At 37.3% G+C, this 27,417-nt stretch overlaps 4 protein-coding genes across 12 annotated transcripts in view; 1 reads left to right on the top strand and 3 right to left on the bottom strand.

Annotated features, from left to right (window-relative positions):
- Window positions 1-1,024: 1,024 nt before the first annotated feature.
- pdzph1 (PDZ and pleckstrin homology domains 1) lies at window positions 1,025-3,449 on the top strand. Its single transcript, XM_047805152.1, has 5 exons — window positions 1,025-1,146; window positions 1,539-1,581; window positions 1,885-2,086; window positions 2,513-2,648; window positions 3,180-3,449. The coding sequence occupies exons 1-5, from the start codon at window positions 1,025-1,027 to the stop codon at window positions 3,277-3,279; spliced, it is 603 nt and encodes a 200-aa protein (XP_047661108.1). The 3' UTR covers window positions 3,280-3,449.
- A 1,441-nt stretch (window positions 3,450-4,890) lies between these two features.
- LOC113639337 (lysozyme C) lies at window positions 4,891-6,566 on the bottom strand. Its single transcript, XM_027141155.2, has 4 exons — window positions 6,373-6,566; window positions 5,721-5,879; window positions 5,502-5,577; window positions 4,891-5,150 (listed from the first exon to the last, which is right to left on the bottom strand). The coding sequence occupies exons 1-4, from the start codon at window positions 6,497-6,499 to the stop codon at window positions 5,084-5,086; spliced, it is 429 nt and encodes a 142-aa protein (XP_026996956.1). The 5' UTR covers window positions 6,500-6,566; the 3' UTR covers window positions 4,891-5,083.
- Window positions 6,567-10,613: 4,047 nt separating this feature from the next.
- Window positions 10,614-15,405, bottom strand: macir (macrophage immunometabolism regulator). The gene is made up of 2 exons (XM_027141153.2): window positions 15,249-15,405; window positions 10,614-13,904 (listed from the first exon to the last, which is right to left on the bottom strand). Exon 2 carries the CDS (start codon window positions 13,895-13,897, stop codon window positions 13,265-13,267), a length of 633 nt encoding a protein of 210 aa, XP_026996954.1. The 5' UTR covers window positions 13,898-13,904; window positions 15,249-15,405; the 3' UTR covers window positions 10,614-13,264.
- A 2,815-nt stretch (window positions 15,406-18,220) lies between these two features.
- ppip5k2 (diphosphoinositol pentakisphosphate kinase 2) overlaps window positions 18,221-27,417 on the bottom strand; it is a 32,472-nt gene continuing 23,275 nt past the window's right edge. For 3 of the 9 annotated variants that reach the window (XM_047804571.1, XM_027141017.2, XM_027141020.2), the window contains 5 exons: window positions 26,537-26,656; window positions 25,069-25,131; window positions 20,293-20,436; window positions 20,076-20,183; window positions 18,221-19,270 (listed from right to left, as the gene is read on the bottom strand). In XM_047804571.1, coding sequence (XP_047660527.1) covers window positions 18,729-19,270; window positions 20,076-20,183; window positions 20,293-20,436; window positions 25,069-25,131; window positions 26,537-26,656 — 977 coding nt within the window. In that variant the 3' untranslated portion in view covers window positions 18,221-18,728. Of the gene's footprint in view, window positions 19,271-20,075; window positions 20,184-20,292; window positions 20,437-22,129; window positions 22,151-25,068; window positions 25,132-26,536; window positions 26,657-27,417 lie in introns of all 9 variants that reach the window. The other 6 variants (XM_027141019.2, XM_027141022.2, XM_027141021.2 and 3 more) reach the window with 4 other exon arrangements.

Raw genomic sequence — 27,417 nt, 5'->3', positions numbered from 1 at the left:
CAGTTGACCTCGCTCGGCAAGGTAGGGCAGGCTTACAGACACAACATCTGGTTCAGATTATCAACATGCTGACAAGGATCAATTAAAGATCCAGTTCAGAGTCTGCTCATTTCTTGACTATCTTTATAGTGTTTTTCTAAATGGAGTAAAAATGGGACAATCCAGAATGTGCCTCATCTACATACACAAACATTTTTGTCTTCTTACAATTTATAATTTAAAGTAAGCAAATAAGCAGAGATTGAATATGAGATCCCAAAAAAGACAGAGAAACAGATGGTCAAAGATCAAAGAGCAGAGCAGAAAAACAGGCAACAAAAGCAGACATCATCTAAAAGCCGTTTACTATAAGACAGACAATGACATCGAGAAAGCAGAGAATAAAAATGTTCAGAAATGCAATTAAAAGTAATTCCAACCTGGAGACACAGAGACCTCTACAGGCAGGGAGAGGAAACCCTGAGTGCAATAACCAGTTAAATATTTAACTCTTAGAAAAACTATACAGGTTATAGCTTTTTTTTTTTTTTTTTTACTCTTTTTAATGTTTTAATCTTTGTGACTTGACAAACAGGCCCTGATCTACTGATTCTGACCATTGGCTCAGACATCGGTCGTATCCCAAACACCCCTAAGCCTGGGTGTCGAGGTTACCTGCACAAACGCACCCAGTCCAGTTTTCTGAAAGGCTGGAGGAAGAGGTGGTTTGTGCTCAGACATGACTGCTGCCTTTACTACTACAGAAACAAGAGAGTGAGTTTTTTCTTCTTCTCTAAATAACTGTCTCAATTTAGACTGTGAAAAAAAGGCAATTTTGATAATAATCTATAAGATATAAGAGGTGGGTCAGGATGTGGACAGTGAATCCAGAATTGAGCTGTGTGTGTGTGTGTGTGTGTGTGTGTGTGTGTGTGTGTGTGTGTGTGTGTGTGTGTGTGTGTGTGTGTGTGTGTGTGTGTGTGTGTGTGTGTGTGTGTGTGTGAGACAGGATGAAGGAAAGAGCCAGGCTCTGGCTGTTATGCGGATGGAAGGTGCCGTGGTGGAGGCTGACACCAGTCTAGGAAAGCCATTTGTGTTCAAATGTTCCCCTGTGGCTGGAAACCGTGTTTATTACTTCTGTGCTACATCAAACCAAGAAATGCGAAGGTGATCATTTGTTTAATACGAAACCGTAAAACTCACAACAATCATTCTATTAAACGATCTTTCTCTGATCATGAGTATCAATTTACATTTCAATGTTTGCTCATAAAATTCATTCTTTATCAAATATTGACCATGAATCCATTCCTTAAACCAGAAATTGCTCCTTTAATGAAATCTGATGCTGAAAACCCCAGATGTGTAGCATGTTATCTGAGACACCGATCAGGAGGTTGTGCTGTGTCTCGGCTGACTCTGCACTCTGACCCCAGCTTAGTTAGAATCTGAGATTGTATTTGGGATAATAATCGCTTCTTCTTTTGTTTCTAAACGGTTATACTGAGAAATGTGTTGCTTTTCCTTCCTTTGTTTATATTCTTTCTTTCTATTTTTAGGTGGTTGGAAGTTTTGGAACGAGCGGTTCACCCTATTACGCAGGTAATGGTCCATTTTAGGTGGAAAATATATGGGAAGCTACATTTATGTGCAATAGTCAAGAACTAGACAAAGTAGACTTGTATAAGTCAAAGAAGACAAAGTAGACTACTATGAATAAGTAGCTCATTCAATGTTAAATATAGCAACGGATCTGATTTTGAAGAATGGCCTAAAGGTTCAGAATATAAAACTCAGCATTAGTTAATCAGAAAACTGAACATCACAGGAACACAAAGCTTAATCATTGTTTTACAGACAATTGTCCTACCTAGTGTTGTCATAGTAACTCTATAAACCGTAAAGATTTTTTTGTTGCAGAATCACGTGTGGGTTGACGTTACACGCCACAACTCAAACCTCCCTCCTCTGGCTGTGAAGCACCCCGAGTGCCTCGGCCTTCTAAACTTACTGGACAGAAACAAGGACTCATGGGTGCAACACTACTGTATCCTAAAGGACGGGTGCCTTTACTTCTACGCTAGCATACGTTCAACGTTTGCAGTTGGTAGGTCACCTCTCCATTAAATTACAGCATGGAGTAATGAGGATATATATTTTAATTTCCGGTACAGTAAAGAATTAAAAATAATAATGTAGAATAGACACTGAAGTGTGTTGTGGATTGGGTGGAGTATATCTACAGTTTGCTCTGCAGGGTTTTATCCCTTTAATTCCACAAAAATTTGCTAATACTAAGCATTTTTGTTTATTAAAGACATGAAGACATGTCAATCTTTTTATTGATTTGTTCTCTTGCTGTACAAAAAGACCTAAAACTAACACAATTTGAGGGACAAAACTGCAACCATGCTGATGATGCACCACATAAATTAGTTAAGTAAATGGTCTATTAACTAGGTTTTAGAAGGAAATGCAGTGTTAGTTTGGGTATATTTTAACTCCTACTGTGTTTTCTTGGCTGTAATAACAGGTGGGATTTACCTGCATGGCTATACAGTGAGGGAACAACATTTAGGATTCAAGAGGTCCACTATTGAGCTCAAACCCCCGTCAGAAGAGTTTAAAGTGTTTTACCTCTGTGCAGAAAATGTCAATGAAAACAAAAGGTATGCAGCAAAACTACATCAAAACAATCAGAATTATACTTAACCTTATGTAAATATAGATACTTGATGGTTTAGTCACAGCGCATGCTGTCGGAAATGTTAAATTCATCTGTCAAGGTTTTCTGCTACGGGCTACATTAGAAAATGTTCATCTTCAGACAATAGTCATACTTCCATAAAGCAAAGTACACTATGTACTAACCACGAGTATAAACACTATATGGCCCAGTGTTTGGGGAAACCTGAACATTATGTCCCTTGCTGCTGAATGGATAAATCTTCCTAAATCTATCTAAAGGCCTTCAGGGAAGAGTGGAGGTTATTATAAATGCAAAGAAGGACCATATCCACAGTAGCAGCACATATGAACAGGTTTCCACAAACATATGGCATTATTGTGTACATGTGTTTTAATCATATACCTTGTGATAATAAACATATATTCAAATGTATAGGTTATAAACACTAGAATTATTATTTCTGTCCTTTCTGTCACCAAAATTACATTACTTTCTTATTTATTGTTATCAGGTGGATCGGAGCGATAAAGACATCTATAGGAAAATGGCTGCCTTGGCATCAGGCACTTCAAGACTACATGAGTCGACCTCCTGAGGAAACCAAAATGTAACTGTGGCTCGTGGTCCGGATGTGGACGATGTTCCAGCTATTTGTTCCTTTTAGCAAATGGTCTCTCTCTCTCTCTCTCTCTCTCTCTCTCTCTCTCTCTCTCTCTCTCTCTCTCTCTCTCTCTCTCTCACACACACACACACACACACACACACACACACACACACACACGTGCATATACACATGTGTACTGAAACAAACGCAATGAATAAACCGTTGCAAATTTATTACAATTAGCCTACCTGCTATTACCGGTGCTGTATAAACAAATCCAGCTACAGTGGATGCTCCAGGTGTTTTTTGTTTTTTTTTTCATAATTTTCCTTTAGTATTTTTCTCATAAATTTTATTATGAATTTTTTTTTTTAATTTTTGGAGAAAGATATTTTTCTCTGAAGCTGTTTGCCATTTTTTGCTTTTTCAAATATGTGTGTGGCTAAATGCGAGCTTCTGATTGGCCTCACTCTTGTACAAATTATACACTTAATAAACTTATTTCAATAGTCAGTATCTTTTTTCTTATGTTTTTGCTGCGTCTAAGATGGAGTCGCCACTTGATGGAGTACAAACAAGTTTTCTAACAAAGGTTACATGACGTTTTAAAAAAAAAGGTCTTTTGTAATGTGTTTTTTAGCTTATTTATAAACTTGGTATCTGCTATATTCTTTACACAGATACTATATGGCCATAGGTTTGTGGACACCTGACTATCACACACACACACACACACACACACACACACACACACACACACACACACACACACACACACACACACACACACACACACACACACACACACACACACACACACACACACACACACACACACACACACACAGACCTTCCATAAACTGTCAATGGTGTAGAATGTATTTGTATAATGTAGCTTCCCTTTACTGGCACTACGAGGTCCAAACCTGAAGACAAGGCTAAATAAACCCAGAGAGGAAGAACCCGAGTGTCCTGCACAGATCCCTGAACTCAACCCCACATTGAACACGTTTGGGATGAATCATCTGCCATCTGCCCCTCAGGCCTCCTCACACAACATCAGTGCCTGACCTCACTAATGCTCTTGTGGCTGAATGCGCAAATCCCCACAGACACATAACAAACTCTAGTTTGAAAGCCTTCCCAGAAGACTGAAGGTTATTACAACAGCAAAGGGGGAAAACAAACTGTTGGCCTAAGAGTGAAGTAGACTAGTTTCATAATGAATGCATAATATTAAATGATGCAGTAGGGTGAATAATTTGTTGCACATTAGTCATCCTTGCCTTGCTTTTAAATTCTGTTATAACTAATAGTATAGGATGTATCCTCTCAAACCCTGGTCTGTCCCTCTGGCTGTATCTCTGTGCAATCGAGCAGCACTTTAGTACACTTTGTTCACTTTAGTTGTTGCAGAAGAGGCTTCAGTGCTCATCTTATATTTTTATTGTGAATTTTCATACAATTTTGCTATATTGTAGATTTTTTTCTTTCACAGGTTTTTGTATGTCATTTTATTTCAGCTTTATTCCATGTAATAGTGTATAAATGATTTTTAATGAAATAAATGTTGTAAATAGACAAGCAGAGAAAACAAACAAATAAAAAGACATGCTGCTGTATGTAAGATGCTTTATTTGTGTTTTGTTGATGTTGCTAAAGGGTTTACATGAACTTCTGAGTAATTAGAGTGTCTATGAGCTACTAGTTGATTTGGGTTGTTAATGCACTATTAGATATCACCATTACTACTGATTTGTTTTGCTTGTATTAATCATTAAAGTGATGAATTTGTCATTACATGATTTTGCTTAAACTCCACAGCCTGCAACATAAGAGCTTAAGTCACGACCCCTGCAGTAGTTACGCCATGCCACCCTGCGAAAAGTAAGATCAATACATTACAAATCATATACATTTAGCTGGGTCCTAAAGACAGAGAACATAAAGAAAATCTGGATGTTGTTGTTTATTATTATTATTATTATTATTATTTTTATTATTATTATTATTATTATTTTAGAAATAAAGAGCATGTTCAGATGAAGCTGAAGCTATCATCAGGTTTTACACAAACTTGTGAAGTCTGTTAGCTCGAGTGGACGTGAAAAAAGTAGATGCACCAAATACTAAAAATACTTTTAAAATATTTCTGATTCTTCTTTTATCTCAGCTTAATTGCTAGTAAAGGTCTTCTATACATTCATTAAATTAACAAGGCAGTCTTACCATGCGGTAATGCCCTGCTGTCTCACTATGGTCTTGGCACACGTAGCGGCTTGTGAGATGTTATCAGTAAGAAGCTCTGTTTGAGAAAGCAAGTGTTAGGACAACTACATGAGCCTTTGTACAGCATTAATGCTTTTAGCCCAGAAAAACTACAGGCTTGTCAGAATCTTCTTGTTACAAAATCTGATTTGAAGGATAGATCTATGAAAAGGATCTTACGACTGCAGGAGATTTTACACCCATTAGCACTTTTGAATTTCCCGTTGGAACACCACCAGCGGTTGTTTATCTGGAAAATTCCGTAGTCGGTTGATCCATCAGTGTTGTGGTTGATGGCTTGGGTGTTGTAACCAGACTCATGTTTGGCCAAGCAAACCCCTAAAAAGAGTTACATAATATTTAAATGAATGCAACCACTGTAAAAAAAAAAAAAAATCTGAGATTTTCCAAAGAGGAAATGTGAGGTTCTGGTTTCTTCTTTTCTTCCTCTGGGTTTTTCAGCATCAGACTGAGGGAGGGAGGAATGCATCCTGGATGGAACACCAGTCCATCGCCTGGCACTATGCACACACATTCACACCTAGGGGCAGATTAGCTTACCTAGTCAACTTACTGGCATGTTTTAGGAGGTAAGAGGAAACCTCCATGGACACATTATGAACACAGACAGCAATGCTTTTCAGTATTAATGCACACTTTATTGTCTAGCATCTCGTTCAATTCCATTTAAGTTCAGTTCAATTTATTTGTATAGCATTTTTAACAACTGACATTGTCTCAAAGCAGCTTTACAGAAGCATAAACAAAATATCTTCCTGTGTCCAATAAAACAATGTCCTGTATTGTATGATTAAAATATCACTGTACTCACAGTTAGCCAGACTGATGCCATGATACCCGGCCATGCCATTTGCTTTCATGGCTCTTGCTAGCTCACACCGATCATAGCGTTTAGCACTGACAGCCGCCACAAGCAGAAGAAACACCAGAGCCTTCATTGTGCTGCAGTCTGTGTCCTAATCACTCTGAACAATTGTCTGTGTGTTCTCAGTTCTCTGCTCTGCACTTTATATACATACAGTATATACAGGTCACACGAGGAAGTGGATTGATTGCGGTTGTTTTTAAGGTTACGCAAACTTTCTCTACCCTTTTTGAGAGAAGTGAAATTGGCAGGACGGATATTTGCACTGCTTTGTCCTGTGAATTAAAAAACACTCCAACACTAGGCTTTTCTTTCTGAGATAAGAATGATTAATTTGAAAATGAGCTGAAATTTACACGTATGTGTTTTTGGTGTGGCTGTGGTTTTCTTGTCTATTTCATTTTCTGTGTTATTTTTGCCAAATAAATGTCTAGTCTAGTATTTTTCCTTACACGTCATTTGAAGGTGTTTTCCACATGGCCCTAGTATTTAACTGAATAGAGCAGTTGTTCTGTAAGTAGACAGTGACTGATTATACAGTGTATTATTTACTCATTAAAACTCAGGTGGGTGACGTTTATCGCACATGTCCAGTTTCTTAAATCAATGATTCCCAACCTGCATCCTATTTTTGTTGTCCCTGCTCCAAAAAAATTATGAAGTAGAAAGTATGCATGAACAAAAAATACAGGTCCGAGTAAGATTTTAGAAACTATTTACTGTAGGCATGTACGCTGCCTTGCATTAGTATTGACCCCTTCAGTAAACATACAAATAAAATGGACTTAATTCCAGTTATGTATCATGACTCTAAAAAAAATCACATAATAATCACAAATAATCTTCGTGCAGGAGAACAATATCTTTGAAGAGTTTCAGTCAGGTTTCAGGCCCCATCATAGCACAGAAACTGCACTTGTTAAAGTTACAAATGACTTGTTCTTAGCTTCAGACCAAGACGGCATGTCATTATTAGTTCTACTTGATCTTAGTGCTGCAAACGACACTATAGATGACAACATTCTCCTAGATCCCTTACAAAATTATACAGGTATTCAGGGACAGGCTTTAAGTAGGATTGGATCCTACATATCTGATCAATACCATTTTGTAGATATAAATGGAGAATCCTCCAGTTTATTGTCAGTTATGTTGCCCCTCAAGGATCAGTTCTAGGACCTCTTCTTTTCTCAATATACATGCTTACCTTGGGAAACATCTTTAGAAGCCATGAGATTAGCTTCCATCATTATGACTAGACATCAAAAGACTAGATGACCTGTAATTTTCTATAGTTAAATACTGATAAGACAGAAATATGGCTCAGAAACCAGTAAACAGAAGCTCTCACAATTTAACCTCCATTTAGAGGGATGTTCTGTAACTTCTAGCTCAACAGTGAAAGACTTGGCTGTTATATTAGATATACTACAAAAACAGCCTTCTTCCACCAAGCTTTCTTTATTGCCAAGCTAAGAAACATCCTATCTGTATCTCATGCGGAGAAGCTAGTTCATGCATTCATGACCTCCAGACTGGACTATTGTAATGCATTACTAGGTGTTTGTCCTGCATCTTTAATAAATAGACTAAAGTTAGTCCAAAATGCAGCTGCCAGAGTTCTTACCAGGGCAAGGAAATATGATCATATAACCCCAATTTTATCATCTCCATCCTGGCTACCTGTTAAAGCATGCAGAGATTGTACCAGCTTCAGTTGTGTTCCATGTCATAAAGACTTTGGACATTCACTGAGATGAGACCAACCCTGTGAGGATCCATTTACATTTTACTGTAGCATTATCACATGGCTGACGATGTCTAAGGGCAGACACACTTTACTTCCATCTTTGCAAGAGACCACTCACAATCCAGAAACAGGATCAAGGAACTTCATAAATGATTAGGTGAAAATAACAAGTTCAATAAAAACCCGGATGAAACGCTCAGGATTATTTATTTTCTCTCAGGCTATGAAGTGTTGAAGTGCAAGATCCTGCTCATGAACTTTAAATCATTTGCTTGCACAAATTGTTTGCACTGACTCATAAATTATACAGCGACGGAATTAAATATTGCGGTTTCAATATGAAGCATAGGCTTGATGCCCATTTTCTCCTGTGCTTTTGGACTCACATGTATTCCCTGCTGCTTACACATTGTTGCACTATAGCACCGTGTGAAGTGAAGCCTGAGCCATTGACCCAAAGCTCAAAAAATATTATCCCTCTATCAAACTATACATACATACATACACACACACACACACACACACACACACACACACACACACACACACACACACACACACACACAATTGCAAGACATGACTACACTTCCTATCAAGTATTGGGGAAGTTTAATGCGTAGTCAGACTCCAGTTATTCATGGTTTTTTCCTTTCTGAAGCAATTCCAACTGAACATTAAACAAGACAGAACATAGCCTTAACTCAACTATTAACCTTCCTCTAAAAGCATGTGATCTTTTCAAGAGGCTCAATTATTTAATCTTTCACTTACACTGCCATTGTAATGCATTACTTATTTGCTTCAAATCTTTGTAGGTTTGCTCGAGTGCTGTCACTAAAACACACACAGCTTATGTTATATGAGTGTTGTGAAATTCAAGAACCTTTAACAAATCATTTATCAAATTGTTTGGATCACATGATTGCACTCCTTCATCAAAGCTCAATACTCTGATTCTATCAGGTAATGATACTGATGATACTGCCCTCCTGTGGCCAATCAATGCATTGCAGGGAAGCCACATCATGAGCACAAAATTTTCCTATTTAAAAGCTTATAACAGAATTTTTCCACAGCAGATTCACAGTAAATGCTCTTTTGAATTTCTTTTAACCATCTAGAAAAAACTTTTGCCAGTGTAAATAACTGAGTAAATACAGTACAGACTACATCTTATAAGAGGTATTTAATCTAATAAGATTGAATTTGTTTATTTTTCATCAGTTCAATGATAATACTGACAACACAGAAGTTTTTAGTTTTTATGATGATGTATAACTGCATTATATTTAACTTATGAGCTCAGATCAGATCAGATTATCCAGTGCATGTATTTGATTATGGCACAGGTTTTACTCAGGGTGCTCTTCCGGACACGACCATCCCATTTTAGTTGTATTTGGGTAACGCTGTGAAAGTTACCACCTCATCGGTCAGATCTCTGACCGGGTTACAGCGGTGAGAATACAGGAACGTGCCACTGGATCACAGGGGACGAACTTCACCGGACGATAAACTTGTCAAAAATGATTTACAATCAAAATGTGTCAAAGCTTTTAAAATGAAAAGCTTTCCGACAACAGTATGATAATAAAGCTAGAAATGATGATTATTATTATTGTTATGAATATTATATACCTTTGTATAATAGGTTGTTAATGGTAGATTGTTGCTGAGTACCTGGTACCTGTACTGCACCCTTACAAGTTCAATTGACTTATTTATTAATACATAAGCGCATTCATCTATTTACACACTACAAACAATTTAGAGACAGCAAACAGTTCACATCTCAGATATTTGGATTAAGGGAGGAAACCAGAGTAACACTAAGCAGAGGGAAAACGTTCAAAATGCACACACAGTGCAGAGAATTAAATGGGAATCAAACAGCATCCAGGAGCTCGTAATGTAAATATAATGCAGTTATACAACATCAGTTATAAAAACCTATCTAGAATATAAGCTCTCTAGAATCTGTTTTTTTTTCCTTCTTTTTAACACATACATATACAATAGATTTATATTGGGATTCATAGGCATTTTAACAACAAAACAGTTCTAATGAGTGATATGGTGAAGCTATGTGACTTTGATTTTTGCAGTTTGTCACTTATGTGATTTTTATTTTTTATTTGTTTAACTTTAAAAGTGAAAGAAAATAGAAAGAAAGAAAAAGACTGGTGCTGGAACAGCTGGTCAATGCGTTTTACACTATAACTCTTATAAAACTGATTTAAATCAAACAGTACAATTAATTACTAGCAGTTTGTTACTGTATCTCTGACATTAGTGCTGTTTCGGGTCACGGCCCATAACACCACCGTGTTATTCCATCTTTTTCTAACAGCAGGTAGTGTAGAGTTTTATTCCTTTAATTAGTCTATTTCTGTGCTGGCCTCCATCCATCCTTAAAGGGAAAGAAACACACAAAAAGTGCAGCGTAGTGTTTTAATCATGGTAAGTGTAAGGTTAAACTTAATACAGATGAAAGCATTGCAGGTCACACAAACACTCAGCAGGACAAGGAAACGGAAACGCAGTCAGCCTACAGGATTACAGATTAACATAGTTCACCCTAACCATGTAAACATACTAGCTAGAGAAGTGTTACTCGGCAGAAAAGGCCGACACGAATAAAAGCGTGTCGTATGTTCACTAGAGCTCAAGGCACTGGGACCTAGCATGGCTCTTTGTGTCTGTACACCTCACAGAGAAGCAGTGAATCTGTGAGGCTGAGTTTAGTTCATTAGCGTCACTGTGTCCTGACACATCGCATTCACGCACACGGAGCAAAACAGTCCAGCAGGCTAAGAAGGGATGGTGTTGCAAGAATGGGAAAAATGCGTTCGATCACAAACAAGGTGACGGTACCTTCAGAGTCCAGGAACGTTGCATTGAGGCGATAGAGCCTTAGTAAAAGAAAAAGAAAAAGAAAAGAAGAAAAGAAAAAAAAAACAATATGAAGCCTACACTATTAATATGTTAATAGTAATAGTCACATATTAAAGTACTCCTTTTCTCTCAGGGTTTCTTTATATATAAAGTTTTACATGAGCTAACAATTAGGAGTAGTTTGTTGTCCCAGTGTACTGATAAATAAAGACTCAGTCCTGAGTCACAGAAACCATTTCTAGCTTCCATATACATGAGATACATAACACAACAGCACACGATATCCGTTACATTCATGTCACACTCTGATCCAAACCCTTAATCTTTAAAAAAAATAAAAATAAATAGATTAAAAGGAGGGGAGGGTGAAGAAAGAAAAAAGAAGAAGCACAAACTGATAACAGCGTTACAGTCTTATTATAAAGCAATATGTAAACAAGATGTTATGCAGTTCATCAGAAGAAGACAGAAGAAAACATGACCAATACATCACCAATATTTGTGAATCTAAGGTGCTGAGAATATTTATACAACATATTATTAATACACAAAAGTAGACAAAAATTGAGGGGAAAAGGAGAACAAGTGCACGGTTTCAGTCCGAAGCATGGAACTCATCGAGGAAGTGAAGGAAAAAATCTAGAAAGAGAACACTCAGTAGGAGTCAAAGTTATTTGGAAGAAATGGGAAGAAATAAAGGGTGGGGCACGATGGGACAAATCGTCCACTAAACACCCCTCTCTCCTGCCCCTACATGATTGTAGATTTACACTATTACACCATACACCGCTTCAAGGAAAAGTGAATCAAATTAGTATGACAATTAAAAAAATAATAATAAATAAATAAAATAAAAACAGTCATAGCGTAAGCCACTCAAATATTATCAGTGTAGTTTTGGGGGATTCTTTTTTTTTTTTTTTTTTAAACATACAGTATACATTATTGTTTGATCAAACCATAGACCCAGATGGTCCTAAAAAAATACATTATATGCCTCAAACCAGTGCATCAGATTCACACTATTAACTGTGGTAGTGTTTATAATGTGACTAACAGTAATCAAGTCAGGAAATATTTTAAGAGGATGAGACACGAGACGAGTGTGACATAAGAAATACAATGTCTGATGTGCACCAAAACTAAGAGTAAGGGGTTTGAACTGTCTGGATTGTTGGGTAGAAATATGATTGTCAGGTGTTGTTGCACACACACAAAAAAATTGCATTCTCAATCAAGTTTTTCCCAGGACAGCCAAAGTTCATCCTTTGGTTTGTTTTAGTAGCAATGCTGTGCACCAGCATAAGAAAAATATAATGAATCCATGTGAACCAGTCAAAATAAATATTACCACTGTTCACAAATATCCTTCATGTATGGAGTAAATAACCGTGCAGGATTACTCGGTGTAAAGATAGAGATAAAATGACAGCTGGAGAAACTAAAGGGGATTAATAGTGTGTATGTGAGGCACTAATCTCAGCGCGAGTGAATGCAAGCTTTATCTGACCGTCTTAAATAACTTGTTTAACAGTCTGTGTTTTATTTATTTAATTTTTAACATCGAGTTTCACCTAAATGGCAGGTAAATGAGTGCCAAGATCACCTACTGACACATATACGAGTGTGAAGATGCTAATGCTAAAAGGTTAACGTCAGGAGAACACCACAGTGACCTATGCTAAACCAGAAAAAAATGAAATCCAAATGGCTAACAGTATGATCTAGTGCAGGTTATAGGTACATTTTCTGCAAAAGAGGCATTTTCACCTCAGCACAGGTGTACACACACACACACACACACACACACACACACACACACACACACACACACACACACACACACACACACACACAAACAGTAGTAGCAACTGTTAAGCATATAGTTTATTGCTAATCCAGAACAAACTTATCCCAACACTTCTCTCTGTCTTACTCACACACACACACACATACACACACATTATTAAAACAACTTCACTTTGTTCACAGGTTAAAGTTTGTTAGCTGAACCTCGCTGAACCTTCTGGTTAACAAACAGTTCTTAAAATAATGAGATTAGTGGCCTACAGTTGCCTTTACTACAGGATCTGCCTATGATCTGACTGGAGAAACGCAAGGCCCAAAGACAGCAGCCAGTTCTTGGGGTGTGTGAGGCCTGGCTGTGGGTGCGACTGGCCCATTTTCATCCGTTCATGTTTTGTTCCTGGTGAAGATGCGCTCGGCGCGCAGTGTCAGGTGCTGGAGCTGGTACTGCAGCACGTCGGTGTCGGCCGGCTCGCTGAGACTCATCTTGTCCAAGTTGAGGTAGTCCAGAGATTTAGAGTGCGCACGCTTGGCCTTGAGCAAGCAGAGGGGCAACGGGCCATGCAGGGCCTTACTGCTCTCCCCTGCTGCTGAAGATCGGAAGCAGGCATCGCCTGAGCTGGGCATTCGTCTTCTGCGTCGCCCGTTAATGGAAGGGATGTCGTAAGGTTGGTAGTAACGGCTTTTGGTTTTGTAAACACGTGAAGCACGGTGCATCCCTAAATCCATGGGCTTCTGGATGGCACCAGGCAAAGGCTCTGTGCCACTCTTCTCTGGCCCGGACCACTTGTGGGCCAGTTTGAGAAGCTCCTCACCAGTGGTGAAGCCCACCAGGTAGTTAGAGTTCATGTGGAGGATCTGGTATCCTGAGACAGTACTTTTGATGGGTGAGCAGGGCGTGCTGGAGCAGCGCGGTTTCTCTACCTCAGGCTTTAGCGTGGCTTTGACCTCAGCAGCGGGTAAAACGGACACAGGGGCCCGGGAAACTCCACTGACATCCAGCTCCATCTTTAAAGACATGGCCTGGCTAGAAGAGCGAGAGGACATTGAAAGAGAAGAGAATGCAAACATTCAACAAAAAAAAATATATATATATTTTTTTTTAAATCAATCCATATTCAGGATGCATCAAAGGCACTTCTTTCCCATTTCAATAATCACAGGATCCCAACCCTGACCTGAAAAGTCTGGCATCTTTAGTGATGTTCTTAAACTGTCCAAGACTCTCAACAGTTGAGAACTTTGGTAACACATAGGAGACATCACGATCACGATAACGCATTACGTTAGCATATTAAACACCATTTGTGTTGTTTATCAGGGTCATCCCTGATATCAATATAAAGTACCATTCCTACTCCATAATTACTCCTGTATCTTCACAAAAACAAGTCAGTCCACTAAATAACATGTAAGCACAACCACATGATCTGTCCCTGAGTCATAACCCAGAGATGAATCCCAGAAGAGTGCCAGTCTGCCTTGAACAACATGGGCATATGGTCAGGCGTGTTGTTCTGCCAACATGGTCAACACTAACACTGGCATGAAGAATGTTTTTCTGAGGCATCTGATTTTGTTTTTTTTTTAAAATAAATAAAATCAGTCACCATCACTGGAGGTAATCTGATTTTACAGCACTACACCACTGTGGACACAAAATGGTTGGGAGTCATTTACTATAAACACGAGGCTGTGTTCAATCTGGCTCATGAGTACAGACTGAAATGTGAGAAAAATCAATATGAATCCGTGGTGAGGGGAAAATTTTCTTTGCGTTTTTGCACCAAGCCTAAAACAACTGTCATCATCATCCTCATCATCATCTTCCTCATCCTCCTCCTCCACATCATCATCATCCTCACCAGGCTGTGTCAGAGCATTGCTATAACCAAATATCGTCAATCTCGTGTCTAACAGATCAATTTATAATAAGCTCTGGATAAAAAAACGAGGATTTAAATCTAACTGTTGTCGGTTGAGGCCTTAAGCTAAATGCTAACTCCGTTGTGATGAAGCAGCTAACTAGCTTCTGACAACTGCTACTAAAACAGCTTAGAAATAAAGGTTATACTTTTAAAAAAATAAACATCGTTTTTTTTGTTTTTGTTTTTTATTATTATTAATATTATTGCCTTCAGGGTTTTTACTCCAGGGAAATAACCTGAACCAAAGCAGGAGCATCTCTTGTGTTTAGCTCGATAGCTAACTGCCTCCTCTGTAGCCGTTATCTATGGCTAAGAAACATCCCTAACACCACCATAACGACTCTTAATAGAGATTATAATCGCGTCCTGAGCTGTAAAGAGACTCGTACAGGATTCAAAAGATCGTATTTCAGAGCGTGAAAGAATGAAAACACATAACAGACCTGTTCGGCTAAGCCAGCTCCGTCTGCACACGCCTCGGCTTGTCAGTGTAGTATCGGGCTTATGGAAGGCCAAAAGAGTCAAAATCCTCCCAATTCTTTCTACTGAGGTTTCTCTTCACACAAGGAAGTGATGTCAGCATAAGTTAGAAACCACCTTTGACAGGCTATAAAGTGAAAAGAAAAGAAAAAAACAGTACAGGGTTTAAATTCATCATCTACATCTAGCATCTTGTTATTATTTACATAGAGCAATTCTATAACATGTAATAGATTGAGCTGTTGTACCAAAATAACACACATTACATTTACAGCATTTAGCAGACGCCCTTATCCAGTGCGACTTACATTTTATCTATTTTTTTTTTAAATAACTGAGCAATTGAGGGTTAAGGGCCTTGCTCGGGGACCCAGCAGTGGCAGCTTGGTGGACGTAGGAATCGAACTCATAACCTTCCGATTGGTAGCCCAACGCCTTAACCACTAGGCTACCACATCCTTATTAGGGGTGTACCACATTAGGGGTGTGATGCAGCACAATGCAGAAGATACCCCACTATGGTGTATTATTGGTTTTTTTTGTATTACTTCACAGTCTGGAGTGTGTGTTCCACTAACACCAAAGCAATCTGCCAACAATTAAATTTACTTTGTTAATGCACGACACTGATAATTCATCCCTTATTTTATTTATTTGTTTTTTTGTTTATATATATATATATATCCCAGAAGTTAGTTCTCATATAGCAATTGAGGGAGACTGCATGAACAGATGCAACTTTGGACTTTGGATTCTTAAAAAAATGCATTGATCACATAAATGATTAAATTGTTTTATCTGATATAGAATTTATTACATTTATACTCTGTATCCTACTGTTTGCAAAAGTAACTTCTCCTAATTCAGTTGAAATATGTTAATAGTACAATCTAATGTAAGTGATTTTAGGAACTAACTTTAATTTATTATATTTATTATTTATTGTGCCAAATACTAAAGTGAAAGATAAATAGCACCAAATTGTCTTTTCAGTATTTTTTCTGGAACATGAAAAAACTAAATATTCTGTCCCCGGTACAATAACACTGTGTAAATATATGGTTTAAAAGTTTAAACCTGAGTTACATCCAAAAGCGCATTACTCGTTTTTGTGCCCAAATCCACTAGATTAGACTGAGGATGATCACATTATTTAAATAACCAATTGCCAATAAAATCTTCATTCAATACAAAATAAAAATGTAAAATAAACTCACTTATACCTTCCGTAGCAGCTACATCAATGTTGTTTTTTTTGTCCTAGCAGACATACACATTACAGCAGCAGGAAACAACAAGCCCAGGTGTCACACCATTGTATGGTGTAATATACTATTCACCCGTGTTACTAAGAAGTAGAAAGAAAATTATACAGCAGTTGTCAGATGAGATCATGGATGTGGGTAAAGCGGTCAAAAGAAAACACTTTAAACGTACCAGAAGGTAAAGTCATAATATAGAATATATTTTTACATAATATAATTAATTTAATGCTGTTCTGCAGCCCAGCACACACACTTGCATTTGATGCTCTGTAACCAGAGATAGATTCAATGTAAACAAGGATTTAAAGTGCTGAACATAGACATAGTGACATCTGCAGCTAAGAAACCAAAGCTACACAAAAGCAGGAAGTGAACACTGACATAAGAGCTGTAATCATTAGCAGCAAACGTGTTATTAGCGAATGGAAAGTGATTATGTTACAGTGTCGCACAGCTGCAGTCGCAGAGAGAAGAAAAAATAAGCCATGTGCAGTAAATGGTCCAAGCGTTTATGTTAATAGGGTGAAATTAGTTCATAAAGGTCACACATTACACTTTAATATGTGCATAGAACATATTAAGAACAATATATTAAAACTGACTCAAGAGGACTCCTTAAAGACAAACCATCCTGAAACAGGTTTATATTGAAATATTTGATTTACTTTGCAATTTTGGAACTATTTCCAAGGAGAAATTGCCTCTCTGACGTTATAGTCAGGGAACAATCTACAATGTTTAATGGTCAGATTCTGCTGTTAGTTCCAAAAATAAAAAAATTAAGACCATCGTCTCCTAAATCACCATTTACAAAATGTTTAACACCATATGAATGAAATCCAATTAAGAATTCGTTTGGGTTCAGATAGTTAGCGAGCTTTGACAAACAAAATTACACTGACTAAAGTATTAGCATTAAAGATAAACACAGAACTCATCTGTATGAGTGAGAGTGTATTGATGCGTTTAAAAAGACTCAAGGATTAAAGTGCTGCTGCATTACTCTCTTTAAGTAGTGATAAAATCTCACTAGTGTCCCATCAGCAGCCAATAATTCTGATTCTGATAAACCGATGCTGAATGAAACTTGACAAACTTTCGTCTCAGAATTTTACTTAAAAATAAATAATTTACTCAGTTGAAGATCATATATTAATGCTAAAGATTAACAGGTCAGATTTTTAATTTTAAACAAAATTAAGCTCCAATGATTCCTTTCTCAGTGTGGAGTGATTTAACTCACATGACCCAAAGCAATTAAAATCACATGTTACACATTTCTCCGCCTCAGAGACCTTAACCAGCATTATCAGCAAATACATGGAAAGATTTTCTGCCTGAGCTGTTAAACATGACACTAAGAGCCACATAGGTAAGCATTTCCCAATCCATATATTTGTTGCATCAAAATTCTTTTTCCTGGTGAACCGAGTGTCTGAGGAAAACTCTCACGTTCGTTTTCACATCATATAAAAACTCACCTCTTTCTGTCAGACCTTTTAAAGGTCCAGTTTAATTAGATTTAAATGTTTTGAAAACTAGCTTCAAACTATAACAGCAAATAAAATACTGATAACATCATTATATTTCTATATCATCATGAAAACTATATTTGTTACCAAATTTTAATTACACATACATTTACATAGAAATGATTATCAAAACGTACATTTAGCATATAACATGGTTCCATTGAGGTTTATTCCTAATATACATACATATATGTATCTATACAATCATTTTTGGTAAGGGTGGAATGCACTGGTGAAAAATATCTTTTACAGCAATAACTATAAGGCAGCTAAATGAGAAGAAAAAAAAAGATAAAATGTACATTTTTGGTAACCAAAGATATGTGAAAAATATAACTTTCAGTTACATTACATTTTACTTTGGATCTCGATAATAATATCCAAAAAAGTGCTGTTTATTTAATGGTCAGGTTGAATCTACAATCAAACAGATCTAATGAGTGTATACATCTGGTTTACATTCAAATATACATGATATGAGAAATAAATTCTTCATAAGAGTACATTCGAAATCGTACTAAATAGCACAAATTGTACTACCGCTGAACTACTGTGTACAACTCTGACAGGAATCATTAAGCAATGGTTGAATGTAACATGGAATGTTAGAATGGTTGTCTGAATACAAGTGAAACGGAAGGTTTGGTCAGATTTGAGAAAGCATGGCTTTGTGGTCTTGTGGCACGGCCACTGATAAGTTTTGCGTTATTGGTGGTGGAGAACATGGCTGCGCTTTGCCTTCATGTTGCTCCTCATGAGCAGTCTGCTTAGTGAACTTGTGTGCAGCTACGGCTCCGCTCGGAGTTTCCTCCATGCTGCTTTGTTTTGGTGTGATATGGATGTGATCGTCACTGGATGATACTTGAGGTGCGTTTGTGACACTCGTGTGAGGACATGTGAGCTGTGATGAGACTTGACAGCATCCTGTCCAGGCTTGAGTGTGACTGGACGCACTGTCCTCATGGCTTTCCTGGCAGTTCGAGTAGAGTTGGGCTTTACAGGACGTTGGTGGAGAGGATACCAGGATGCTAATAGCAGTGTGTTCTGCAGTGTTGGGCTTACATTGTGTGTTGCTCTCTGAACACCGCAAAGGTGAGCGCTGCTGTAATGCTCTGTCTACAGTGGCAACATGCTGAACAGCATCAGCTCTGCTCCACCGAGTCACTCTGGAAGGAGAGCTTCCACAGGCTGGGCAGAATAAAATACACAAGGTCAACTCTAGAATTAATGGCACCCTTCAATTATACCATTAATAAGAAGCATACACAAGTGCACTCGTTTCAACATACAGTGTTAAGATTCAAGAGCAAATATTTTTAAATCAAATATATTGTTATTCCCCACCCCTTTTCAGTGCTTTTGTGTTATGTGTCCTGTCCAGATGCTTCTTCATTACGTCCAGTGTACTGAAGGTAGCAGTTAAGGCACCATAAGGCAAAACGTTGTTTACGGTCTAGTGCTCACTCATTTTGGGATTTTAATTGAAATCTAGAGTGTGACCCTTTGCTTGTTCATAGACTCAGAAATTATCCTGTTCCCTTAGGCTTTTGTGTGCATGAGTGTGTACAGTTTGTTCTTGTAAATACTAAATATTTTCTAAAGTTCTAAATATTTTGTATTTACAGTCCAGGTAACTGGGATTTGTAAGGCTCAGATGCTGTTGTGTGGTGTTTTGTGTGTATTGACTTAATCTATGACTCAAGAACGTCATTTGTTTTGCATTATGCATTTATTTATCTTTTTGAGGTAAAGTAGCTTCTTTCCATATATTTGGCCTGGTGTGTGAGTTATTTTGCCTATTTTGGCTTGCCTAGCAACAGGTTTCTGACTAAATATCCTTACTCCTTGCAATATATGACAGAAATAATGGTTGCAAATTATGTACAGAAATTCAAATAAGAATTGACATCAGAAAGAGTTGGGTGCTTAGTTGTAACCATAGCAGTTTTGTGGCCCATTGTTCCTATTAATTATTATAATTAATTACACATGCCTGATTTAGTGCGCTCAGGTGTCTTCTTGCCGGTGGTCTGAGTGAAAGGACATGGTAAAACCTTTGCAGGAGTGTAGGTATTTAAAGGAACTTTCTTTCCTTGAACAGCTGACAAACAACAAAGAGATTTTAAAATGTAAAAAAACAGTCAAATCAGTAACAAAACAAAAATATATATATAAATGTATGTGTATGGTTGTATCTTGTATTCGTTTACCTGGTGAGCACACAGACAAATCCAGTAAGGAATCATGGGAGGTGGCAATCGAGGCAAGGAAGTCATCGACTTGTTTAAGGGAAAGTGAATTGTGGAGGGTCTCCAGTGGGCAGATGGAGGGAACCATGGAGTACAACTCAAAGCCTTAAATGAAATACAACAGACATTTATTAAGCATTTATAACACCAGGAGTTAAGCTGGAGTGATTATGAGCATTCGGCACACACACACAGATGTGGAGTTCCAGTACCTGAGAGAATGACAAAGAGCAACAGCACCATCAAACGTGAGTTTGAGGCGGGCAGAATGGAAGCAGATGGCTCACACAGAGTACAACTCACTACAAGCTCTACCTACCACAACATCATCAGCCAGGATGATGCTACAAAGTGAGAATGGTGGTCTACTTACCTTACATGCATGTTTTAATTCCCAAAGACTATACAGGTTTAGTTTTAATAATCAAAGCAAATTCTATGCGTCCACGTCACTCATTGTGCCAAAAGCCAATATTCAGTACAGATTCCCAAGTTCAGATACCTCTCATTAAAAAGGCACCAAGCTAGAAGTCACAAAAGTACAGATTCATATCACCATTTCTTTAGTGTGGATCACATTGATAGCTTCTTTTTCTAGCTCTACAACAATAAATCATCACAATATCTTTAACTGACATCATTATGCTCATTGTGTCGGCACAGAAATCAGTCCAACTGCAGGAACTAAAGTAACTTTATGAATGGCTAAACATCACTTGAAATTAAAAGATGGCTATACAAGAACACTTAGTTCAGGTCAAGCTATTATTTATAGACATGTTCATGGAAAAGACATGGCAATGTACAAACAAAAATAACTACAGGAAATAGTGACAGTAGCCATGGGGTAAATGTGAGAGTGGGCAGAAATGGTCAAAAATTTCTGTGGATAGATGGGATAGGTTAAAAGTGACTGAGAGTGTAGGTGGACTGGACAAATGTGTCTGTGGTGATGAGTGGGACTGTTTGGGAGTGTCTGAGAGGGCAGGAAGGGCTGCACAAGTGTGTCTCTGAGAGCGGACAAGATAGGACAAGAATGTCCTGCGAGAGCAGGTGAGACTAGTGAAAACTATCTGCAGGATTGGTCAGGAGTGTCTGTAGAGACAGGCAAGGCTGGTCAAATGTGTCTGTGAATGCAGGAGGGATTGATGGGATTGGTTAAGAATGTCTGAGACAGTGATTGAGATTGCTGAAACTTTCTGCTACCAGGTATGGGGACCAAAATAAAACAAAAACAAACAAACAAAAAAACAGTTTCATGAAACACAGCCCTGTTATACCTGACTGATCTAACTCACATACATTATGTATGTTATACAACCAGGAGCACTGCATTCACTGGAACCTATTGATAGTCTTTCACATACAGCAAATGTTAGAAATCTAATAAACATACTGAAGACATATCTGAAGGCATCTGACTGAAATGGATATCAAATCAAACCTGATCAGGTGCTAATAAATGGAATCTTCTGCTGATATCACTGTAGACTTGTGAGTTTTTATAGTAACTGTGTGTACAATTCAATGATTAATCACTCACCTGAGGTGAACATAGATGGAATGTACATCAAAAACTTTAATGGTGAAATAAAACAGGATAAATGTGTTGCTAAAGCACACAAATGTTACACTACTGCTACAAAAATAAACATATGGATTGGGAATTTGATAAAATGTCAAATGTTTTTGACTAAAACTTTGAAATAAGGGAACTAACTTCTACAAGACGTCAAGAAACTGAACCAAAACAACAAACAAGATACAAATGGGTAAATTAAACATAATTAACACTTACCACAGAACATACTGGGAAACACTGACCCATTTAGAAAAGCAGATTAAAAACAAACAAAACAACAACAAAAAAAGAATAAAAGTGATATTTCCAAAATGATCCAATTTCTAGAATTTTAATAAACACCTAAAAGTCAAAAAAATACACTTAAGTCCTACATTTGCAAAATGATGCCCTCATCACTATTGTATATTCTACACTAAGTGCTAATTTTATATGGAAATGTTATACATTTTTTATCATTTAATAGAATGTATAAATTATAAACCAAAGCCAGGCCTTAATGCAACCATTATACTCCCCCATCCACTTTATTAGGAATACCTGTACAACCATGCAGTTATATAAACAGCCAAATGGCTGATAGCTGGCTGATTGGATAACTGCATATCATAGTGAACGGTGTGTGTCTCTGCGTGTTTATACAGAAACATAGACTGAACACAGTTTGATGGCATAAAAGAATGGCAGAATCAAACAAAACATAACAAAAAAGAAAATAAGGGAATAATCCCTGTTCAAAAGTTTGCATACCTTTATAATTATTAATATCGTGTATAGAAACCCTTTAGCATCAATGATGGAATGCAGTCTTTAAAATATAACTTTGTAATAACTGGGCATGAGGTCCTTAATTCTCTCAGGTGTTATAGCGGTCCATTCTTTTTAGCAAAATGCGTCCAGTTTCTTACATCTTTTGGTTGTCTTGCACAAACTGCACGATTAAGATCTCCCCAAATTTGCGTAATGATATTGAGGTCAGGAGACTGTGCTATCACAGTCATATCTATCCTCCAGAACATTCACCTTTTTCTGCTGCAGCCATTGGAGGGTCAACCTTGGCTTTTCCTTTGGAACTAAAGGCATCCCATGCGCAGCTTTCATGCTGTAGAATGCAAATTGTCTGACAGTATTTTCTGATAACATGCTGCATTCATCTTGCCATCAGTTTTTAACAACTTACAGTGGCACTGGAGCTCACACAGCCCCAAAACATCAGAGCTCCACCACCATGCTTTACAGTGGGGATGGTGTTTATGGTTGTGACTTTAAAGTTCAATTTTGGTCTCATCACTCCATATGACTCTGCTCCAGAAGCCATGAGTGCTGTCTGGTGTAATGAAGGTGGGGTATTTTGTGGCATGGGTGCAGTAATGGCTTTCTCCTGGCAACTCGACCATGCAGGTCATTTATGTAGAAGTACCTACTTATTGTGCTCCTTGAAACAACAGCACTTTTTTCCAGAGCAGCCATTATTTTTCTCAAAGTTGTTTATAGGTTTTTCTTTCGAACAATTCTTCTGGTAGAAGTGTGTAAAATCTTTCTTGCTCTACCTGACTGTGGCTTAGTGTCATCCGAACCTCTTATTTTCCACCTCCATCGCCATTAACAGGTCTTTTGTCTCCCCCCATGGTGCAGTATGCAGCCAGCCAAGAGCATCGCCTCATGAGCTGAGAAACTCACTGACTATTTATGCACAAACACTAATTACAATTACAACGAGTCACAGCTGTGGAAACCTCCATTTAATCGCCATTTAAACCTCCGTCTGTCAACCTGGGTGTTTATAATGTGGCCAAACATTCAATGATATGTAAACTTTTGATCAGGGTTGTTTGTGATTTCAGTTATCATTACATATTAAAAAAAGGAGTTAAACAACTATGTGATAATTAATGACTTTACCTGACCACTATCCTTAAATAAGAAAATTCTTTTGCATAATCATTCATATTTTCCAAATAAATGGCAACTTTTAACAATTCCTTCAGGGTATGCAAAACACTCATGAGAGAGAAAAACAAAATCACAGGCTTTCAATAGCTTCACCCATCAACAACCTCCTCAAATATATATATAGGATATTTTGACAGACAAAACGAGTTCACGTCTAATCAAGTGACATAAGATTGGACGTTATATTACTGATTTAAATGATGTAGTTTCGTGCTGAATGTTTAACAATACGTTTTAGCCATTTCAGGCTTTCTGATGATATATGTGTGGTGGCCTGGGAAAACTTTTCACTCAATCCGATTTAAACACCACACACGTTTTTTCTGTTTTTTTTTGTTTTTTTTTGTCTTTCTCCGTTATATATATAAGAACCACAAATACTGTTGTGTGTGGTTATCCACAGAAAGGCACCCTGCTTACATCCACATCTAAACCCAATCTACTAATGGATTGTCAACTTTACTGTGTCACAAAATTATAAGTTGACGATAAGCATTATCCCATTAAGGCTCTGCTTCATCACCTGAGGTAAAAAGTTGCTTGCAAGATTTAAACACGTCTTGTCTTTGTCTCGACACTGTTTTGAGTTCATACTGCCATTGGTACTCAGCCAATTCCTTCAGTCGGTTAAATGCTTTAAATTAGGTCATTTAAAACCTGCTATCCTCCTCTCTCATCTGTAAAGAGTGCGTAAGCAAACAAAACTTCCCTTCGTTTTGTTGATGTGAATGGAGAAATCATGAAGGTTGGTACTTGGTTATAAACTGAAAAGATAAGGCTTATGTCCACTTTGCTACATGAGATTTTGGATGTGTTTAACTGGCTCATTACTTGACCTGATGTTTGCAGGTAGAAACCAAGGCAAGGATAGAAAAAAATGTTTAGGATTTCTAAATGTAGGGATTTCAAAGTATATTAATTACTGCAATTAGATTGCAAACCAGATTTTTTTTTAGCTGTTTTCCAGAACTCCGGTTTTCCCAGGCCGTCTTACACTTAGCAGAACTGAGTGAAAGGGTTTGGAAAAGCACATGGTCTCTGAAGGGCTGCACAAGCATTTTAGCCACTTCAACACTCATGGCTGTAATCCATTTGCACTGCTCTGGAGTTAGTTGAGAAACTGAAAGGAGTCTATATCCAGAACAAAATAATGGGGATGATGGGAAGAAGGATGTACTGGGAATTAACAAAAGCAAACATACCATTGGTTGGGTGTCGCGCAAATGAGATAGAAAATCTTTTTACAGCAGAACCACGGGTGGCCTCTGAGAAAGAGAAACACAGGTACCTGAAATGTACAACAACTAACAGAAAAAGGGCTAAGAAAAGGGCAGAAATAAAAATCAACAGTTAGTGGGCATGCAGGAGAGGGAGAAAAAGAAATAAGTGGAGTGCTCAAATTTAGTGAGTTAGATGTGTTGGGATTCTGTCAGGCAGACTGCTGTGAATTTTTAATTTTTTAAAGATGTTCCAAATCACTTTGGTTATCGGATTTTGTAAACAGCAGCAGGATGCTATTAGGGTACAGTGAAAACAGAAGAAGCAGGTATCCACATGGATGGTGACATGAATACTCATTCCACCCAAAACTTATCTGACTGCAAACGTATTCATGTTTCCCATCTTACCTGTTTACTTAAATGTAAGCACTTTATTTTGTTTACAGCTTGTTATTTGTTTGTCTATACAGCAATGTGGCTCATTACGATCACAGCCCCAAAAAAAAGGACAAAAAAAAAACCAACCGCCTGGATTTCAAGGTACCTCTACACAAAAACCATTTCTACTGGCCACTAATTAACAACACACAAGGCTTCAAATCAGAACGACTCACCAAAATATGTGCTTTTAATCCAAATGCAATGCCATTCTAATCACAAGATCCACAATTTAGACATACTGAAAAGATAAGGCTTATGTCCACTTTGCTACATGAGATTTTGGATGTGTTTAACTGGCTCATTACTTGACCTGATGTTTGCATGTTTGCAATATCATACAGGTCAATAGGGTTGAATGCATCACCTTGATGTTTAACTCAGTCATGAGTAATATGTACCACTGTTTCTTGGGTCACGGTCAAGATTAGGACAAAAGGCACTTCATTCTGGCTTTACTTTTTAGACATATAAAAAAAATATGCTAAAAATATTTAGCCTGACTACCCAGCAGTGGCAACTCCAGCAAACTGTGAAACTGATCATAACCCTGAACTGCTTAGCAGTACAATTGTAACTGAATCAGTTTTAAATCACTTTTGCTAATTGCATATGCTTAATAAATAAATAAATAAATATAATATAGCATATTTTAAGTGACTCTTATTAGTTTAAAACAGACCTTTTAAAAATCTTGTACCTAAATTGTTGTACATTATATTTTACTTTATATGAAAGGTATATCATTTAAAATTGATATTTAAAATAAATTTAATGACCAAATAATAAAAAAATTCCAACAAAATCGCTTCACACAACCAATATTAAAAAAAAATATTAAAAAAAATAATAATAAAAATTAAAAATTAAAAAAAAAAGGAAGGCCTTAAACACAACACAGAAAAGGGGAGCTTCCAGGATTCCTTACTAGAGGGGATGAGGGTTCACCTTTTTAAAAACAAAAACAAACAAACAAAAAAAAAAAATGATGTGTGCGCATGTTTGCACATACCATCTAAGAAGGCAGAAGAGGTCAGCTTTTTACGGTGTGTGCGAGCATAATCTTGTAGGTTAGGGGCGCTGGAGGAGCCTCCCAGCACCATGGTGCTAAACAGGCCAGCACAATGAGACCCTGATGGGAGTTAGAGAAGATACATAGAGCAGTCGTGTGTTCTAGGAGCCACACCTCGCAATGCATGCAGCATGCACGTCTACGAGATTCTTGCCACAGAAAGACTTGTGCAGCCTCGTTAAAAAAGATCCCATAATGACAGTAATGTCGTTTGTCCTGCTCATAACGAACAGGTTTACAAGATAAGCTGAGCTCTTGTGTTTACATCTTGTTTTCATCATCGCTACAAAACTATACTGCATCTACTACATGGTTACAATAAAATAAAATAGGTACTCTCATAATGTAGATATAGTAAGACTGCTATGAATACATCAGCTAGAAAGCACATAAAAGAGTGATGGTCTACAATGAAAATTCCTGTCAAACCAACATTCATGCCCAAAAAAACCCCACAAAATATTTCATTCTAAGTTCATACGATTTTTTTTCCTCTGAAACTGAATTTTTTTAGCAACCGAAATTCTGGTACACCCTATTATTATAATTATTATGACGATATTAATAATGTAATGACAATAATAATAATAGTAACAACTACAATACTACTACTACTACTACTACTACTACTACTACTAATAATAATAATAATAATAATAATAATAATAATAATAATAATAATAATAAATTACAAAAAAATTAATATGCTGGGCTCATTTTCTCTTTTCATTTTCTGAACATGAAAATGAATAAATAAAATGTTGTTTCTTCCTGCAATATCCCTCTACATATTTATATACCACAGGTAACCTAGGCAGATA

Source organism: Tachysurus fulvidraco, chromosome 20 (genome assembly GCF_022655615.1).
Source record: "Tachysurus fulvidraco isolate hzauxx_2018 chromosome 20, HZAU_PFXX_2.0, whole genome shotgun sequence".
Taxonomy (NCBI): domain Eukaryota; kingdom Metazoa; phylum Chordata; class Actinopteri; order Siluriformes; family Bagridae; genus Tachysurus; species Tachysurus fulvidraco.
The sequence above is the reverse complement of the archived record's forward strand: the minus strand, read 5'-3'. Positions and strand labels throughout refer to the sequence as shown.

Coding starts and splice junctions, on each gene's coding strand:
- LOC113639337 (XM_027141155.2), bottom strand. CDS start 6,499: ATGAAGGCTCTGGTGTTTCTTCTGCTTGTGGCGGCTGTCAGTGCTAAA. Junction 5,880..6,372: donor TGGCATCAGTCTGGCTAACT/GTGAGTACAGTG, acceptor AACTCTTTTTAG/GGGTTTGCTTGGCCAAACAT. Junction 5,151..5,501: donor CAGCAGGGCATTACCGCATG/GTAAGACTGCCT, acceptor TACTTTTCGCAG/GGTGGCATGGCGTAACTACT.
- macir (XM_027141153.2), bottom strand. CDS start 13,897: ATGTCTTTAAAGATGGAGCTGGATGTCAGTGGAGTTTCCCGGGCCCCT.
- pdzph1 (XM_047805152.1), top strand. CDS start 1,025: ATGGAAGGTGCCGTGGTGGAGGCTGACACCAGTCTAGGAAAGCCATTT. Junction 2,087..2,512: donor ACGTTCAACGTTTGCAGTTG/GTAGGTCACCTC, acceptor CTGTAATAACAG/GTGGGATTTACCTGCATGGC. Junction 2,649..3,179: donor AATGTCAATGAAAACAAAAG/GTATGCAGCAAA, acceptor TATTGTTATCAG/GTGGATCGGAGCGATAAAGA.